This window comes from Nerophis lumbriciformis, linkage group LG03 (assembly GCF_033978685.3).
Source record: "Nerophis lumbriciformis linkage group LG03, RoL_Nlum_v2.1, whole genome shotgun sequence".
NCBI lineage: Eukaryota > Metazoa > Chordata > Actinopteri > Syngnathiformes > Syngnathidae > Nerophis > Nerophis lumbriciformis.
This window is the reverse complement of record NC_084550.2, coordinates 29,932,302-29,953,356: the sequence shown is the minus strand read 5'-3', so window position 1 is coordinate 29,953,356 and position 21,055 is coordinate 29,932,302. Positions and strand designations below refer to the sequence as shown.

Here is a 21,055-nt window from a genome sequence, read left to right as displayed (position 1 = left end):
TAGTGTGTATCCAATGCTGCAAAAAGAGTTAAGAGAAAGTGTATATAGTTAGTGTGTATCCAATGCTGCAAAAAGAGTTGTTATGAGAAAGTGTGAATAGTTTGTGTGTATCCAATGCTGCAAAAAGAGTTGTTAAGAGAAAGTATGTATAGTTAGTGTGTAACCAATGCTGCAAAAATAGTTGTTAAGAGAAAGTGTATATTGTTTGTGTGTATCCAATGCTGCAAAAATAGTTGTTAAGAGAAAGTGTATATTGTTTGTGTGTATCCAATGCTGCAAAAAGAGTTGTTAAGAGAAAGTGTGTATAGTTAGTGTGTATCCAATGCTGCAATCAAAAACACAATGCAACTTCATAGAAAAATAAAAACTCTGACTCTGACAAACCTTCAGACCTTCAAACTGAACAATATCACATTTTAATTCCCACACAAGTGTTAATAAAATCCAGGCTAAATGACTGCTACACAAACATCATTGAAACAATGTTGACTTTATTCTCAGCGTCTGTAAACGGAACATCCTTCTAAGCATTTCCCCATAAAACTCTGCGTGCTACCACCATTTATTAGTCAATTTGCTCTATTGTTTTCACAGTTATGTTATCTGGCAATAAGTTATTTGTATATTTTGAGAGGAAAACAACTAAATAAATACCTGTACACCAAAACCCAGTTTCTTTTTAGAAATATATATGAACAAAGAAGTGAACCTACTTTTCCCCTCCTTGATGGCTTGAAAAACGAATGATATTTACATGTTAAAAGCCAACCATCTGAAAGACCCTGCATGATGTCTTTTCTAGACAACATGTATAAATGGTACATCCTTGTCCTTCCTCAGCAGACTTTGCTTGTTAATCCAGTGGCATTGTGCTCCATTTATACTTGGATCTATGGCATTGTAGTCCTTTTATACTTGGATCTATGGCATTGTGCTCCTTTTATACTTGGATCAATGTTTCCAGGGTGGTCCAACTGAAGCCATCAGCATTTCTACAAGTCAAATATGAAGTTTCATGCAGAGCCAAATGTGATAGGGAAGGTGTCAGCGTCTTTTAGATGAAGGCAACTTGCTATCATTGTCCTTGTTGTTGCTGAATGAAAGTAATAGCTTGATGTGGGAAAGGTCTACCCTTATAGACAGCCAGGAGGACCTACCTTTAGACCAGGTTGTGTACTCATAAATGTGGGAAAGGTCTACCCTTATAGACAGCCAGGAGGACCTACCATTAGACCAGGTTGTGTACTCATGAAGAGGTGAGGTCTGCTTGCAACACAAGCTTTCACTTAGTAGGGTCCCAGCTGGGCAGCCTCTCCAGGATGGCCTTATGATCAACACCCACACTGGCCACCAGCCCCCCTGTGGTGAGCGCTGTCTCCCTGTAGTCAATGTCTTCTCCCTTCAGAGATGTCATGTGTCCCCCTACAACCAGGGTGACATCTACACATTAGAATGACGTGTGTGTTCACAGTGTGTGGCAGAGAAATACAGCAAACGAGTGCATGAGACATGAATACATGAAAAAAGTCACCATAACATTGAATTAGTGGGAGCCCCTGCTCTTTTTTCCCTTTGCAAAAAAACTCTCTTTTGTTTTTGACTCATTTTTGCTAGTAGTAGGCTTTTTTTTTCTTTAGTGTGTGATGTGTTGTTGGTGATACATCACATTCAAGGACAAGAGCTAGAAATACTTCCTATTAGCTATAAAACATTTCTATTTCCATTGTAAAAGTCCTGTATTCATATGTTGTGCAATACATCATACATAGCTTTAGCTTGTTTTGCTGCAATGTTCCATGTGTAAATACTACATAACTACTCGTGTAATAGGACTATGTGCAATAATATACTCATGTAAATAAATACATGTGTGATTGCTAACTACGGTACTTGTGTAATAGGACTATGTGCAATAATATACTCATGTGTAAATACATGTGTGATTGCTAACTACTTGTGTAATAGGACTATGTGCAATAATATACTCATGTATAAATAAATACATGTGTAAATACTACATAACTACTTGTGTAATAGGACTATGTGCAATAATATACTCATGTGTAAATACATGTGTGATTGCTAACTACTTGTGTAATAGGACTATGTGCAATAATATACTCATGTGTCTTTTCTTCCTTCCCGCACAAATATTATATGCAACAATTGAGCACTTATGGTCACTTTGGTCCTGATCTTAGCTCACCAACCTGCTGCAGACTGCAGATGGAACCTACCGTTATATACAAACCCCGTTTCTACATGAGTTGGGAAATTGTGTTAGATGTAAATATAAACAGAATTCAATGATTTGCAAATCATTTTCAAGCCATATTCAGTTGAATATGCTACAAAGACAACATATTTGATGTTCAAACTGATCAACTTTTTTTTTTTTTGCAAATAATCATTAACTTTAGAATTTGATGCCAGCAACACGTGACAAAGAAGTTGGGAAAGGTGGCAATAAATACTGATAAAGTTATTTGGAACATCCCACAGGTGTGCAAACTAATTGGGAACAGGTGGGTGCCATGATTGGGTACAAAAGCAGCTTCCATGAAATGCTCAGTCATTCACAAACAAGGATGGGGCGAGGGTCACAACTTTGTCAACAAATGTGTGAGCAAATTGTTGAACAGTTTAAGAAAAACTTTTCTCAACTAGCTATTGCAAGGAATTTAGGGATTTCACCATCTACGCTCCGTAATATCATCAAAGGGTTCAGAGAGTCTGGAGAAATCACTGCACGTAAGCAGCTAAGCCCGTGACCTTCCATCCCTCAGGCTGTACTGCATCAACAAGCGACAAGTGTGTAAAGGATATCACCACAGGGGCTCAGGAACACTTCAGAAACCCACTGTCAGTAACTACAGTTGGTCGCTACATCTGTAAGTGCAAGTTAAAACTCTCCTATGCAAGACGAAAACCGTTTTTATCAACAACACCCAGAAACGCTGTCGGCTTCGCTGGGCCTGAGCTCATCTAAGATGGACTGATACAAAGTGGAAAAGTGTTCTGTGGTCTGACGAGTCCACATTTCAAATTGTTTTTGGAAACTGTGGACGTCGTGTCCTCCGGACCAAAGAGGAAAAGAACCATCCGGATTGTTATAGGCGCAAAGTGTAAAAGGCAGCATGTGTGATGGTATGGGAGTGTATTAGTGCCCAAGACATGGGTAACTTACACATCTGTGAAGGCACCATTAATGCTGAAAGGTACATACAGGTTTTGGAGCAACATATGTTGCCATCCAAGCAATGTTACCATGGACGCCCCTGCTTATTTCAGCAAGACAATGCCAATCCACGTGTTACATCAACGTGGCTTCATAGTAAAATAGTGCGGGTGTACTAGACTGGCCTGCCTGTAGTCTAGACCTGTCTCCCATTGAAAATGTGTGGTGCATTATGAAGCCTAAAATAGCACAACGGAGACCCCCAGACTGTTGAACAACTTAAGCTGTACATCAAGCAAGAATGGGAAAGAATTCCACCTGAGAAGGTTAAAAAATGTGTCTCCTCAGTTCCCAAACGTTTACTGAGTGTTGTTAAAAGGAAAGGCCATGTAACACAGTGGTGAACATGCACTTTACCAACTACTTTGGCACATGTTGCAGCCATGAAATTCTAAGTTAATTATTATTTGCAAAAAAAAATAAAGTTTATGAGTTTGAACATGAAATATCTTGTCTTTGTAGCATATTCAATTGAATATGGGTTGAAAAGGATTTGCAAATCATTGTATTCCGTTTATATTTACATCTAAAACAATTTCCCAACTCATATGGAAACGGGGTTTGTATTTATTCACGTGCATTGTCACAAAGATGTCACAAATGGTGACTTCCTATCAGGAGTTTTATGAACAAGCTGGTTCATAGGTGGGACTGTGGAGTAAATTATAAATGATTGATGTCTCTGTGCACCACTGCTTTAAAAGTCATACTATTTGAATTGAAGCCAAATATTCATCTAAAGCCTTTTAACCTCGGGGCCCACTCAAATATTAACACTGAATTAGTCATCCTACTCTTGATTTGAATCATATTCAAGAACCTACCGGTACATACAAAATAAACCTGGTCAAAAGATATGAAAGCATGTGTTAATCTTAAAGATAATTAGGTCAGGCTGATTACAAAAATAAATACTAATCAAATATACTGCAAATGAATGGAATACATTTACATACAATTATGCAGTGCTAAAGTAAATACATTTTAACTAAATGAATAATACATAATAATAATGTAAATAAATAAACTGTAAATAAAATTCCAGTGCAAATGAAAATACAGCTTCACCATTTTGAGTCATATTTTTTGCGCTTAAGAAACGTCATTGTAACTTTAGCTTCATACTTCTTCAGTTTGTTTGATGTCAGTGGTGGAAACGTGCATTACAACTGTACATTGTTTGATATCAGTGGTGGAAAAGTGCATTACAACTAGGGATGTCCGATAATGTTTTTTTGCCGATATCCGATATTCCGATATTGTCCAACTCTTTAATTACCGATACCGTTATACAGTTTGTACAGTGAGTGTATATGTACAGTATGTGTATGTTTGTACATTGAATGTGCGTGTGGGTGTACGAACTTTAAGTATGTAAATATGTACTGTATTTGTGTATGTATGTGGGAGCGTAGGTACCTATGTATGTATGTGAGCATATGTGAATTTGTATGTACAATATATTCGACTCCCAGAGTGCAAGGGAGCCAGAGCACGGCCCCATCACCCCCGAGAGCCCAACCCACAAACAGTAGGTGTGGTGCCCAGGGAACCAGGGACCACCGCCCCCACGCAGCCAAGCCGGCCAGCGGCAGGAGCCCCAGAGCCCGGCCCACCGCACCGCCCACAAGGGCCAGCAGCAGGCCGCAGACAGACGCACCCGGCAGAGGACAAGGCACGAGAAAAGCAGGGGACAGCCAGACCCCAAGCCAGCGAGAGACCACACCCCACACGGGCAGAAAGGCGAGACGCCCCGCCCGAGGGACCCAGAGACTCCCCGCAACTGGACGGGAAGACCGCCCCCGCCCCACCGGCAACCGGGCCCCCACGAGCCCACCCCTTACCCCCGGAGAGCGCGGCGAGGCTAGCCCCCGGCCACCCCCCGGCCACCCCACCCAAATCGTCCGCCGCAGGACCACCCGGCACAGGGCCACGGGAACCACCCACCCACCTGCAGGGACCCCAACGATGGAGATGGAACAACCAGCAGCCGCCCCGCCAAGCTCCCCCCCCCCCCCCGAGGGAGGGGAAAAATTCAAAAAGAATATTTATAAAATATATTAAAAAATAAATAAATTTAAAAAAAATGTAAAAAAATAATTAAAAGAAGATCACAGACATGCTGACACACAAGGTCACTACCCCAGCAACTGGCCTACTCACAGCACCTCGGAATACCTTGCAGCACCAAGCTACCACAATAGACGCAGGGACTAGACCCAGCAGGCCCCAACCAAGACGGGCACCTGGAAGGGATGGACGGTGGGACCCGGGAGCTCCAGACACGCAGTCCGGATGCAGTAGCCTGAGGCGCTGACCCCCGCCTTACAGGCAGGCCCAGAGCGTACCCCCAGAAATATACATACCGGTACATACACACATACATGTACACATACACACACATACCCATATATACATATACATACACATATGTACACATACACATTTATATACATACATACATATACACACACATATACATACATATACACAGTTCGTTAGCCCCGACAACCACCACGCGCGCTCGCTGCCACCAGTCACAACATCAGCCACCCCCCTGCACCAGACCCAGCAGCCACGGGTGCCCATACCACAAACAAACGGCAGCAGAAACAGCAGCCGCCATACCCCCAGACAGCCAGCACCACCCAATCAAATCAAAGCGATCAAAAAAACTGCAACCGGCAACCACACGCCAACAGGATCACGGAGACCAGGTGTTATGGTAGTTGAATTAACCATGGCAGTCAATGACTAATTAGAGATGTTATGGTAGTTGAATTACCCATGGCAGTCAATGACTAATTAGACGTGTTATGGTAGTTGAATTACCCGTGGCAGTCAATGACTAATTAGAGGTGTTATGGTAGTTGAATTACCCATGGCAGTCAATGACTAATTAGACATGTTATGGTAGTTGAATTACCCATGGCAGTCAATGACTAATTAGACATGTTATGGTAGTTGAATTACCCATGGCAGTCAATGACTAATTAGAGGTGTTATGGTAGTTGAATTACCCATGGCAGTCAAAGACTAATTAGACATGTTATGGTAGTTGAATTACCCATGGCAGTCAGAAGTGCTGCACCAGCACAGATGTCCCACTTCTTAATGAAAGTGATGTGGACGTAGACGTCGGCCTGGTCTACATCGCCCTTGTCACCTGAAGGCATCTGCAAGAGTGACAGCACCTTGTACCCTGAAAGGAGAGGAAAGATGTTGGACATATTCTGTTGATATGACACCATTAAATAGATGATATGACACCATTAAATAGATGATATGACACCATTAAATAGATGGCAAACTACAATTTCAATGTCTCTCTTCTCCAACTTCCCTCCTCATATTTATATTCCTCATTCAGAAAATGGTTTTAACATAACTATGTCACTGCTCCTTTAATATGTCCTAAATAATATGCACACCTAACTAGGATGAACAACAATATATGATTAACATAACATATATAACATAACATATATAATTAACATAACTTTGTCACTGCTCCTTTAATATGTCATAAATAATATGCAAAACTAATTAGGATGAACAACAATATATGATTAACATTATTTATCTACTTGTTCATTTACTGTTAATATATCTTTACTTTCTATCTACACTTCTGTTCAAATGTAATAATCACTTATTCTTCTCTACTTTGATACTTGACATTAGTTTTGGCTGATACTACACATTTGAATATAGTAGTTACAGGATCATACATTGGTCATAATTCAAGTTCTCCTGTGTCCAAGGAAATGTGTCTTGAGTTGATAAACAATAAAAAATGGCACAAGATAATAAAAAAATATGGATGTAATCATTGTAGTATCAACTATTTATGGCTCTTGTACTTGGTATTGTTAGAGCCGTTGCCTGTATGTAGACCCACCCATGCACTTTGTGTATGTAGACCCACCCATGCACTTTGTGTATGTAGATCCACCAATAGCCTTTGTTTACATTGAGGAGTGCTAGCTTGCTGTTAGCTATTGTATCCTTCTACGCTGTGTAGTGAAGCATGTTTAGCTATTCCTCGTCCTGCAGTGATAATGATACCTGTAAGAAACATACTTTAATTGTCGCCATGGAGGTGAGGATTAGTGATTTAGAAGTAGCTAAAGCTATGGATGTTAGTTGCTAGCTAGATATTCATGTTTAAAGTACCTCTTGTAGAGCGGCGATTCAGTGTTTATAGCTTCAACCTAAATCAGTTGTTTTGAAGGCAAAATGCGTCCATTCTGCATCTTATGTCTACACACTGTGTCTGCTTGTAAGTACTCTGTACGTGTGCGTTGCCGAACACGCGCCTCTGCTCGTATTACCAGCAATGTCACAATGGCGCGCTGTAATGTGCGTAAAAAATAAAAAATGCCGGTATTTTTCAGAGGCAGTATAGTACCGGTTTTAATTCCATAGTACCACAGTACTTGGTTAGTACTGGTAGACTGTGCTACCCTAGTTAGGAGTTATCAACTGGATAAATACTGAGCAAAGAGGTACTGTATAATCAAAATAAACAAAAATACACAAAAGTGCAATTAAATTAGCCCATTATGTTATTGATGTGATTTGATTGTGGCAGCAAGAAGATGCTAGTTTATTTACTACTACAAACTAACTCACCTGCTTCTACAATTATTGTGCCATTTATTTACTATTACAAACTAACTCACCTGCTCCTCCTGCTTCTACAATTGTTGTGCCATTTCCAAAAGCATTCTGAATGTAGCTCTTCACCTTCCCCGAGTGGGAACGGGACACGATGACTTTGGGAGAGCTAACACTGTAGGCCGAGCGAGGACTCATATTGGATCCATGATGCACCAGCGCCCAGGCTGTCACACACATCAACATCACATCATATAATACACCAATATAAACAACAGCATCACATATTTAAACAGTAATATAAACAAAAACATCTCATATTTAAACAGTAATATAAACAAGAACATCACATATTTAAACAGTAATATAAACAACATCACATATTTAAACAGTAATATAAACAACATCACATATTTAAACAGTAATATAAACAACATCACATCATATAATACAGTAATATGAACCACTGACATCAACACCACATATTTAAACAGTAATATAAACATCACATATTTAAACAGTAATATAAACAACATCACATATTCAAACAGTAATATAAACAACATCACATCATATAATACAGTAATATAAACAACCACTGACATCAACATCACATAATATAATACAGTAATATAAACCACTGACATCAACATCACATATTCAAACAGTAATATAAACAACAACATCACATAATATAATACAGTAATATAAACAACAACCACTGACATCAACATCATATATTTAAACAGTAATACAAACAACAACATCAACAGCTTCTTTTTTAGAGCTGGTCTCTGGCAACAGTGACTTAAAGGGTGGAAGAAGTTTCTAGTGACCTTATATTATTTGGTCTTTGAACATGGACTGTGTGGATGACATTATTTCAACAGTGTGTGTGTGGGACTTACCTGTGAAGCCGGTGAAGGGCTGGTGTATGACCCCAATTACAGGTTTACCATCCACAGCCACACACACCATAGTGGTCACGTACTTCACCAGGTTCTCTGGGGGGTGATGTCAGCATTTAGAAAGAACATCTCATTTCACAATCAAACATCCACCTGTATATTCCTGCGTGGCGTCCAAAGGGTCAATCCACACTGTCACACTCTCTGCAGGAACCTTCCCGCCTCCTTCTATCTTTTCCACAATGTCGGCTGGGATGTCCCGGCTCCAGACTGCGATCTGGTCCACCATGTTGTCATGCTCCTCACTGTTCACCTGGTGGACAACAGGAGTACTACAGTTCATAGAAACATCACCTAAGCAAAACAACAATGTTCCAGCTCCTATGAAATGAAGTATACTTTCAAATAAAAAGTATCAAATGTTGAATGAGTCCTCCTATTTTACATGACTTCCAGTCTTTATTATTCCTTTAAATAGGACTGGGCGATAAAACAATATCAATACATATCGCAATAGACACGTAATTGATATCAATTTAAAAAATGCATTTGATAAAACGCTCAATAAAGTTTTTTTCTTTCTTCCTGGGAAGAAAGCGGAAGTGGCTCTCTGGTTACCTAGCAACGCAGGAAGTGACACGCTAACAGCCAAACAGCCAATCAGGTAACAGTATCAACTATCATGTTTGGTTGATTCTTTGTTTGGAGTGAGAAGAGAAAGTCAAAATGAAGAAATTGTGGATAAAAGAGGAAAAGTCACCTGAACAGGATGACACTTTTTTTTTAAAGGACCGTAGTCAGACCAATATGGTCTGTAAATGATGCTAGTCCCCAACAAGACCACTAATACCACACCATCTTAGCTCACCATTTAGAGCACAGCTGTAACTTCCTGCCACTAAACCTGCAGAAAATACTTCTTGTCAGTTTTACATTTGTATTATTTATTATTAGCCTTTATTTAACCAGGTAAAATCCCATTGAGATCAAAGATCTCTTTTCCAAGGGAGACCTGGCCAAGAGGGCAGCAGCAATGTTACATTAAAAACAGTAAACAAATACATAAAACATCACATTTACAACATTAAAACTTGCTGACATGACACATGTGCATACAGACAAGGTAGACTGCAGTCCTTTCACAGAAGCTTTAAACTCATTCAACGTAACTAGGGTTTGAAGTTTAATGTTCGATTGTAGGTTATTCCAAGCCTTCGGTGCTGAAAACCTAAATTTCCACACTTTACACTATTTTATTACACTTTATGAAGCATTTCTTACATATTCTTCATTTTAAGAGATTATTGTTAAGTGTTCAATTTTGTTGACATTGAGTGTTTTCCATGCTTGTGTTGACATTTCTGACTTGATAGCGGAGGGATTATAATCACAGGAAGGTTACTTTTGAAATAAAAATGTTTACATTTAATACATTTTTTCCTGATCCTTCTTTTCGATAGGTCATAAAAAATATCAATAATCATCAATCGTGCAAAGGTTAGTTTACACCAACAATTACATTTACAAGGTGAAATTAACACATGAAATAGTTTCATCACATACAACTCAAGATATTTCAAGCCTTCTTTTGATATAATTTGTAAAATTATAAAATTACAGGTTATTAAAACCACCATATTGCAATTTTTTGGAGATGAACAATTTTTTAAAAATATAATCAATATTCCTTTTGTTCTAAATTAAGCATTTTCAAGCATAAAAATGACTACATAAACTAAAAATAGACATATTGGCCACTAGATGGCAATACATTAAAATACAGTAGCGTAGTAGGCCTAAATATTCATGAAAAACAAGGCAAAGGTTGTATTTAACTAGTATATTTAATATTTCTGGCCACTGTAACATTATAGTTTGAACAGTAACACTGTGTTTGAATATTTAATTAAGTGATTCATTAGCCTACCACTAGATGGAACCTGTGTACCAGTTTGAGAATCTGGCTATATTGGATAAAAAAAAAAGAGGTCAAAGAGTGTTATTTCATGTCTGAAGGGCTCTCAAAGTGTTAAAAAACGTATTCAAAATAAATGAAAATATAAGCCTAATAATGAAGCAATTAACAGCCATAAATGAGGGAGAGGACTGCAATGTTTAGGAAGTTTATTTTGGACCGTGACTGGGGAAAAAACCCAGTGGTGATGTTTGACTTGAAGATAAATATTTAAACAGTGTGCATTTCCAAAAGAAGCAGTTTTGGAGAAGGCGTGGAGGGTTGAAGTCCCAACCTGGGAACGCCTACGCAAACACACACAAAAGGGGTTCCAAAAGTGACCGAAGCATATCCAATAGTTATCATTTAGACGTGTGTTGAAGGTAGATTACAATCATCATAGGACCCTTGAAGCTATTTACATTTGACATGCATGAAGATTCTTCTGCATTATAATTTGAATTGGTGTGATTGACTGCTCTTGTTTACAATGTTTGGCAGGTTGCTGTGGTTCACTCTTACAAGACTGCAAGTCAAAGTATTCAGTAAGTACTTGAAATAGATCAATAAAACATATTGCATGTTTCATTTGACTAACAGTCTAGAAGAAATACAATTTTTAGGGCTTTCAAAATGAATGTGTGTGATTAATGACAACAAACCATAGCATTATTGGTCTACAGCGGGGGTGTCCAAACCCTTTGACCTGAGGGCTAAACAAATGCGCATGTAAAGTCACAATATATCTAATATTTATATAACGGATGTATAACTAATAGTTCATATAATTGGACATTTAGAGCTTGTTAAAGTTTGACTTCTACATTGTTTACTTCCGAGACGACCTGCTTAAAGTTTTGTAATCAATCAGACTGTGGAAGGGGCGTGGTCCACGCGTCTCCTGCGGGCAGGGCGTGTGCAGGAGCCGGTTGTGGAGCAACTGACAGGTGAGGACATACCTCAGCTGGAACCAGTTATCTAATCACCTGTCTCTTTATTTAGCAGCGTCGGAGACCATGAGGGGGGAGAGAGCGGTGACACACGGACGAGCCAGAGGAAGCACCAACACGACGACAATTGCACGAAAGAGCACAATAAAAAGAGACTTGTAAAACCTGGCAGCTCCGCAGCCTTTATATTGGTCCAAAAAGAACCCACAAGGGAAAGCCGTTTACACAGACATATCAAGCATCTAAAATACACCAAACATGGATAAGTGTTGCATTTTCCCATCATGCATTGTAATGGATTTAAATGGGTGTAATTGTGAAATGTGTGTGGATGTTTCCACAAAGTTCAGAGAGCAGGTTGTGTTATGTCTGACCATGTGTTTGGACTTTTTGTGGAGCTGCTGCTTTTTTGGCGCCATGATTAGGGAAGGTTGTTTGGATTGGGTCACAAGTAAATGCTGTGCTGCATACTCTTCAAGGCACACTTTAGACCTGATCTGCTCACGTTGTCCACAAATTACAGGCAAATTTGCAGAAATGAGATTGTCGGAGGTTTTAAATGAATTTTGACAGCCCGCAGGCCAGACTCCTTATTTAAACTCATGACTTGGCCTGCGGGGTGTAGTTTACACCTGGATTTAAAGTCGACACTTAGATTAATCAAGTAATTACAAAAGCCAAAAGCAATGAAGTTGTCACGTTGTGTAAATGGTAAATAAAAAGAGAATACAACAAATCCTTTTCAACTTATATTCAATTGAATAGACTGCAAAGACAAGATATTTCATGTTCACACTGAGAAACTTCCATTTATTTTTGCAAATAATCAAACTTTGAATTTAATGGCAGCAACACATTGCAAAAAAGGCATTTTTACCAGTGTGTTACATGGCCTATCCTTTTAACAACACTCAGTAAAGGTTTTGGAACTGAGGAGACACATTTTTGAAGTAGAATTATTTCCCATTCTTGCTTGATGTACAGCTTAAGTTGTTCAACAGTCTCCCTTCTCATATTCTAGCCTTCACACATTTTCAATGTCTGGACTACAGGCAGGCCAGTCTAGTACCTGCACTCTTTTACTATGAAGCCACACTGTTGTAACACCTGGCTTGGCATTGTCTTGCTGAAATAAGCAGGGGCGTCCATGATAACAACATATGTTGCTCCAAAAGCTGTATGTACCTTTCAGCATTAATGGTGCCTTCACAGATGTGTAAGTTACCCATGTCTTGGCCACTAATACACCCCCATACCATCACACATGATGCCTTTTACACTATCACCCTAGAACAGTCCGGATTGTTCTTTTCCTCTTTGGTCCACAGTTTCCAAAAACAATTTGAAATGTGGACTCGTCAGACCACAGAACACTTTTCCACTTTGCATCAGTCCATCTTAAATGAGCTCGGGCCCAGCAAAGCGTTTTTGGGTGTTGTTGATAAATGGCTTTGGCTTTGCATAGTAGAGTTTTAACTTGCACTTACAGATGTAGCGACCAACTGTAGTTACTGACAGTGGTTTTCTGAAGCGTTCCTGAGCCCATGTGGTGATATCCTTTACACACTGATGTGGCTTTTTGATGCAATACCGCCTGAGGGATCCAAGGTGCATAATATCATGGCTTACGTGCAGTGATTTCTCCAGATTCTTTCTACCTTTTGATGATATTACTGAGCGTAGATGGTGAAATCCCTAAATTCCTTGCAATAGCTGTTTGAGAAATGTTGTTCTTAAACAATTTGCTCAGGCATTTGTTGACAAAGTGGTGACCCTCGCCCCGTCCTTGTTTGTGAATGACTGAGCATTTCATGGAAGCTGCTTTTATACCCAATCATGGCACCCACCTGTTCCCAATTAGCCTGTTCACCTGTGGGATGTTCCAAATAAGTCTTTGATGAGCATTCCTCAACTTTCTCACTCTTTTTTGCCACTTGTGCCAGCTTTTTTGAAACATGTTGCAGGCATCAAATTCCAAATGAGCTAATATTTGCAAAAAAATAAAGTTTCTCAGTGTGAACATGAAATATCTTGTCTTTGCAGTCTATTCAAATTAATATAAGTTGAAAAGGATTTGCAAATCATTGTATTCTCTTTTTATTTAGCATTTACACAAGGTGACAACTTCACTGTAAATGATTCAAATAATTGAGGAGACTCTGACTGCTGGCAAAGTTCACTGTCACCAAGTTTTGTCCAAATGAATGACATGCATTCATTCAAGTCAAATGTGTAAAAAAGGTCCTAGATCACATTATGACAATCAAATTGAATTTGCGTACACATATTGGGGTCTTTTTTAAGGTCATTTCAATTATGTGATTAATCATAATTAATTAATTCAAATTCCAAAATGTAATGAATCTGATTAAAAAAATAATTTAGTTTAACTACTCTAGTATTGTATATCACAGATTGATTGATTGCTTGCTTGTGTTTGTTCAGAAATACATGAAAATAGGACGTTGAAAAAAATAATTACATATTAAATTGCTACTTTTAATATTTTTATATTTTGTGCGTGTACATTGTGAATATTGCCCTGAAGAAAACCCTGAATGGAATAGAAATGGCAATATCTGCCAACAAAAGGATTGTGTGCACTTACCGTGACTTCAGGGAAGGTGTTCCTAATAAGGTTGTACATCTTTCTATGTGAGAGCAGGTCACCCATGGTCAGAAGCTCATTCTCCCCCTCCTTTGTCTTGCCCTTTGACCTCTCCTTTAGACTGTTTTCCTCACGCACCTTTTTCACCTAGGAAGAAAAAGCAGTATACACTAGGGTACAGAAAAAGCAGTATACACTAAAGTACAGAAAAAGCAGTATACACTAGAGTGCAGAAAAAGCAGTATACACTAGGGTACAGAAAAAGCAGTATACACTAGAGTAGAGAAAAAGCAGTATACACTAGAGTACAGAAAAAGCAGTATACACTAGGGTACAGAAAAAGCAGTATACACTAGAGTAGAGAAAAAGCAGTATACACTAGAGTACAGAAAAAGCAGTATACACTAGGGTACAGAAAAAGCAGTATACACTAGAGTACAGAAAAAGCAGTATACACTAGGGTACAGAAAAAGCAGTATACACTAGAGTACAGAAAAAGCAGTATACACTAGAGTACAGAAAAAGCAGTATACACTAGAGTACAGAAAAAGCAGTATACACTTGGGTACGAGTGATTGGAAGTAGTAGTGATTGTAGTTTGCGCGCGCACACACAATATGGTTGTTAATAGTTTTAAAAAAACGTTTTATTTCTGATTGTTTGTGAGGGCACCAAAGGGTCTTTGGTGTATGTGTGAGTGTTGGCAAATCAGCGCATACAGGACAGTTCAGGTTGTTGTTTTGGCTGGTTAATAAAGAGGCATTGATTCATTACATCCTTGTTATGTAGTACTATATAGCACTTGATATTGTGTGTACAAACCTTAGCTAAAATATGGACTTTTGTCGAGGCCTGAACCCATTATACATATTTACCAGACTATAGAGCGCACCGGTATATAAGCCACACCCACTAAAATTTAGAAGAAAAAATATTTTCCATATATTAGCCGCACCAGACTATAAGCCGCAGACATATATGTTGTGAAATGACTTATTTACACAGAAATATTCTGTATATGTTTATTTACATACTTTAATTGTTTCCAAACGGTGGCTGTAACACGGCAGTTAAACGGCTGATTAAACAAAACAGAAGTCATGGTCATGGACCCACTAGCTGTACAAGCTAGCTCTCCAATCAGCTAAACAGACTCAATAACTCCACCTTGACGTTTTGGTGAATTTAAAAAACTGAAACAATACAAAAAGAATGCCATTGTAAGTTGATAATACTAACAGACACTTGTAAGTGTGTTAGCATATTAGCTAATGCTAACGACGCTAGCTTCATTACATTACAACAGCATGTACAAATATGCATGAAAACACTCCTACAGACATCACACATGGGACGGTTTAGTAAGTAAGAATTGTTTTAGTTATATTGTAAAACTTACAAACGTTGTTTAGAGTGATGAATGAAGAATCCATACGAGTAGAAACGCTATGGACGACTTATTAACTATTAGCTATTAGACTTATTAGATTGTACTACCAGTTTAAATAGAAGAGCACTGCAGTATCTGCAGTGAGCGAACTCGTCCAAAAGATGGCATCATAGCACAAACAATAACACACATTTTCGGCAAATGTGCTGGGTTTTTTTTAAACTATTTGTATTATGACCGTCAGCAAAGAATAAATCAAAATATTACCTGCACCGTTTTATAAGCCGCGGAATTCAAAGCGTAGGAAAGAAGTAGCGTCTTATAGTCTGGATGTTTATATGGAGAAATTTCCTTTACGAACCCTGTTCAAAATTTTAGGAGCCACTGTGTGTGTGTATATATATATATATATATATATATATATATATATATATAGTAATTTTCTTAACCTCTTTGCCTCCAAGAACTGCAGCCTCCACTGATGCAGCCAGAAGTTCTCTCAGATCCACGTCCTTTTTTCTGCAGATATAAAAGGAAAAGAAAGAACAATTCAATTCTTTGCCTGTGCATCGTAAGATAATGAAATGAGTTTTGAGAAAAAACGTCATAAAACTAACTGGGAAGCAGTTTGTGTGCGTGCAGTATTGACAGAGTTGCCACATAAGCTGCCTGCACAAGTACAGTTCAGACAAGGGTTGTACGCTATACCGGTACTAACAAAGTACCGCAGTACTAATAAGTACTATACTGCCTTTGAAACATGATGGTACTTTTTCTTTCATCCTCAGGCTGCTTTTTCCACATTTTGTTATCTCACAGCCTTATTCCAAAATGGAATAAATTCATGTATGTCCTCCTTCTACACACAATACCCAATAATGATAATGTATTTTTGTAATTTTGCAAATTTACTAAAAAACTAAAAAAAGAGAACCATCTGTGCAGCAATCAGGCCTGTCCGTCGGAGTGACCAGACGTTTACCATTTCTTAGTCAAGTTTGCCAACATGCACCTGAAAGACTCTCAGACAATGAGAAAGTAAATTCTCTGGTCTGATGAGACAAAGACTGAAGTGTCATGTTTGGAGGAAACCAAGTACCACTCATCACCAGGACAATACCATCCCTTCAGTGAAGCATGGTGGTGGCAGCATCATGCTGTGGGGATGGTTTCCAGCGGCAGGAAATGGGAGACTAGTTAGGATAGAGGGAAAGATGAATGCAGCAATGTACAGAGACTTCCTGGATGAAAAGAGGTGTATAATGTAGCCCGGTAGGGTTAGGGCTGCATGGGATTCTGGGTATTTGTTTTGTTGTGTTTATGTTGTGTTATGGTGCAGATGTTCTCCCGAAATGTGTTTGTCATTCTTGTTTGGTGTGGGTTCACAGTGTGGCGCATTATTAGTGAGAGTGTTAAAGTTTTTTTATACCGCCACCGTCAGTGTAACCTGTGTGGTTGTTGACCAAGTATGCCTTGCTGTCACCTACGTGTGCAAGCAGAAGCCCCAAGCAACGTGAGGCTGGGCTGGCACGGTGGTTGTAGTATGCGCTAAATGCTGTACCATCACGGCACGTTCGAGAAAAATAGTTGCCCTGAATTTCGTAGTATGCCGGGAAAATCGGCAGACTACGGCTTGTCAAGTATGACGCTGTCAAGCGTCATTCATATAAAACCCTCGGGCCGCACTAACATTAAATTTTCATATTAAGGTGTGGGCCGTGTGTCTGAGACCCTAGGTTTATACATAGCACAAAGCAAAAAAAAAACTTTGGGAACAGTGTTATTTCATGTTAAATTTCAAAAGATTTTTGTGGCTCCCATTGTTTACTTTAATTTGTGAAACTGGTCAAAATGGCTCTTTGACTGGTAAAGGTTGCCGACCCCTGGCCTAAGCCAATGAGATTCATCAAATATGTGAGAGTATTACCTGAACGCAACACTGTTGACGTGTAAGAATATTACCTGAACGCAACACTGTTGACGTGTACGAATATTACCTGAACGCAACACTGTTGACGTGTACGAATATTACCTGAACGCAACACTGTTGACGTGTACGAATATTACCTGAACGCAACACTGTTGACGTATAAGAATCTCACCTGAACGCAACACTGTTGACGTGTAAGAATATTACCTGAACGCAACACTATTGACGTGTAAGAAAGCAACACTATTGACGTGAAAGAAAGCAACACTATTGACGTGTAAGAAAGCAACACTATGACGTGTAAGAAAGCAACACTTAAGAGTATTAGCTGATTTGAGGTGTAAGAATCTCACCTGAAAGCCGCCAGTCTGCTGGAGAGGACGCCGGCGTACAGGTGGTACAAGACGATGGCCACCCCGAAGAGGCAGAAGACGGCCACACCAAAGGGAGACATTCGGATGCCCATGGGAGACATGGTCGTAGAAAGATCTTTTACTGGCCGGATGGCAGCAATAAAAGGCGCCAAGAGAATGGCACTGGCTGGCACGCTGCGTGACGTGGCTACTTCGCCCACGTGGATTCAAGTGTAGTAAAAGGAGCAAGATGTGGATTCAAGTGTGTAGAAAAGAGACAAGATGTCAGCTGTACATTGAAATGTTGTCTTCTTTAGCGGAAGGCGAGTTTACGGAATGAGCGCGACTGCCTAACGCGACTTTACATTTCCTTGTATAATTTGCTGGCTGCCTAACGAGACATTATATTTCCTTGCACAATTTTGTGGCTGCCTAACGAGACATTACATCTCCTTGTATAATTTTGTGGATGCCTAACGAGACATTATTTCCAGCGACGTCGAAGACAGACGAGAAGAATTCTGTCTTGTGTTCACATATCTCCTTCTTTTCCGGTGGGTGCCGGGACGTCATCACTGTGCGACAATGATCACAAAATATTATTTATTTTATTTTATTTTTTTAAACCTTCATTTATAGCATTCAACATCAACATATCAGCAAATAAATAATAATAATGAAAACAAGTACAGAAACAGCGCCAGCGGGTTGTAAAGTATAAATATGTAAGTCATATTGGAGCACAGAATCATAGTTTGGTGCTTGTTAGAGGTAGAAAGCGTTTTAAAATAAAGTTCTGATTATTTTTTAAAGGCACAAAAAACAGGTCGGGTATTGACAGATGTACATTTATGAATATAAAATGTAGCCAATAGTATAATGAGGTTGCGCAGGTAAAACTCCGACTACTAAATAGTTGGACGGCAGAGAGATGATAATCGATCTTATCTTGCAAGCCAATTTTTTATACACAAAAGTCGATTTCATAAAGTGAAACCCACATTTTCACATTGGATTAAAGGTTTCCAATACTAGAAATATCTTGGAAAATTGTTAAAAATAAAATCCATATTGAAGAAATGTAGTCGTATTTTTTATTTTATTACATTTTGTCTTGTCTATTTGTATTAACCTTACTTCCTTCACCTTTTTTGTTTCTATTTATATATTGATGCTCAACCTTGTGAATGTTTGTGTGTTCTTTTGTTCAATTAGAAACAAGAAAATACAAATAAAAAATAAATAGGCAATCGGATAGTTTTCATATTCTTTCTAAACTGAAAAATACAATTTCAAATTATTAATAGAATATACCCAACTAATATTTTATTTAGAAATTCTGGTTGACAACTGTAACAGCTGTAATGCGATACTGTACCTTTATTTCGGGAGATCAGAGGTTAAGTTATGGAGATGTCTCCATTCACTATAGAAGACATTTTAAAAATGGCATTTTTATGAAAGATAGCAACCTAGAAATTATTGATATTATATTGCGAGCATAATTTTTCATACATAACAGTCGATTTCTTGATGTGAAACCCAAAATCTCCCATTGGATTAATGAGTTTAAATTATTAATAAAACCTTAGAAAATGGTTAAAAAAAAAAAAGGAAAATCCCTTACCTAAGTACAAGTTTTGTACTTAGGTAAGAGTAAGTAAAAAAAGTCGTACAAATTTCACCCAAAGAAAAGCAGAATATTTACAATTGCTGCAGTGATCCTCTTAGTCTTCTGAAAAAGCACAAGAATCCTGCATGAACTTTAACTTAACTTTAACTTTAACACTTGTTTAAATTAAGTCTTTATTGGAAGAATTTTTGTTGTTTTAGATGAGCCCAGTTTTTAATATATATATATAATTTTATTTTTATTTTTTTATCTATTTGTATTGTTTCTTACTTTACTTCAAAAAAATGTGTTTGTAAATGGACTAGGGGCGATCATCATTGATAAGGAGTCGATCCCATTCCGATTCCTGGGATGACGATTTGATTCAGAATCGATTCTTGATTCGATTCAGAATCGATTCTTGATTCAACACGATTCTCAATTCAAACTCTTATATTTAAACTTTTTGAAAACAGGTTACAAGTTATCCATCCATCCATCCATTTTCTACCGCTTATTTCCCTTCGGGGTCGCGGGGGGGCGCTGGAGCCTATCTCAGCTACAATCGGGCGGAAGGCGGAGTACACCCTGGACAAGTCGCCACCTCATCGCAGGGCCAACACAGATAGACAGACAACATTCACACTCACATTCACACACTAGGGACCATTTAGTGTTGCCAATGAACCTATCCCCAGGTGCATGTCTTTGGAGGTGGGAGGGGCCTATCCCCAGGTGCATGTCTTTGGAGGTGGGAAGAAGCCGGAGTAGAACCCACGCAGTCACAGGGAGAACATGCAAACTCCACACAGAAAGATCCCGAGGCCGGGATTGAACTCACGACTACTCAGGACCTTCGTATTGTGAGGCAGACGCACTAACCCCTCCTCCACCGTGCTGGTTACAGGTTAGACAAACTAATTTTGGCTGCATGGAGATGGCCTAAAAACATATTTTTTAAATAAGTATTATTTAAAACAAATAAAGGTATGAAGAGAAAATATAGATTATTGTTATATTTGTGCTGGATATTAATAAATTGATGACACTATCTTAAAATGAATCCGATCAAATTACAGTACATGCCATGTGAAGTCTCATTGGAATGCTCTCATAGCATAACCAAAATTTACTTATTTACAGTGTTGGGTTAGTTACTGAAAACCAGTAACTAGTTACAGTTACTAGTTACTTTATTTCAAAAGTAACTCAGTTACTAACTCAGTTACTTACACCAAAAAGTAATGTGTTACTGTGAAAAGTAACTATTTAGTTACTTCTTTTTTTTCTCCTTTTTTTTTAAGGCTCTCATTGATGCCCTTTTAGCCTTCATTTCAGTACTGTTATTGCACTGGAGAATAATACAATATGTTGATCAACTTGACATGCATTTGCATCACTGAACTCTGCTAAGCAATGTGGTCTACATACAACACACAAAGACAAAGATATGTTTCAACTGATATGTTTCAACTGATATGTTTCAACTGAT

The 21,055-nt window shown here is 38.6% G+C and overlaps 1 protein-coding gene across 1 annotated transcript; it reads right to left on the bottom strand.

The window, feature by feature from the left end:
- Positions 1–474: 474 nt before the first annotated feature.
- On the bottom strand, positions 475–18,521 carry bpnt2 (3'(2'), 5'-bisphosphate nucleotidase 2). Its single transcript, XM_061936733.1, has 8 exons — positions 17,952–18,521; positions 16,118–16,187; positions 14,279–14,425; positions 8,920–9,079; positions 8,767–8,862; positions 7,924–8,085; positions 6,306–6,440; positions 475–1,422 (listed from the first exon to the last, which is right to left on the bottom strand). The coding sequence occupies exons 1-8, from the start codon at positions 18,071–18,073 to the stop codon at positions 1,283–1,285; spliced, it is 1,032 nt and encodes a 343-aa protein (XP_061792717.1). The 5' UTR covers positions 18,074–18,521; the 3' UTR covers positions 475–1,282.
- Positions 18,522–21,055: the final 2,534 nt, after the last annotated feature.

What these genes read in the sequence shown, in the direction of transcription:
- bpnt2 (XM_061936733.1), bottom strand. Translation starts at nt 18,073, where the DNA reads ATGTCTCCCATGGGCATCCGAATGTCTCCCTTTGGTGTGGCCGTCTTC. An exon ending in ACACCTTCCCTGAAGTCACG is followed by an intron (nt 9,080 to 14,278) that starts GTAAGTGCACAC and finishes GTTGTCCACCAG; the next exon opens with GTGAACAGTGAGGAGCATGA. An exon ending in TGTAGAAGCAGGAGGAGCAG is followed by an intron (nt 6,441 to 7,923) that starts GTGAGTTAGTTT and finishes CTCTCCTTTCAG; the next exon opens with GGTACAAGGTGCTGTCACTC.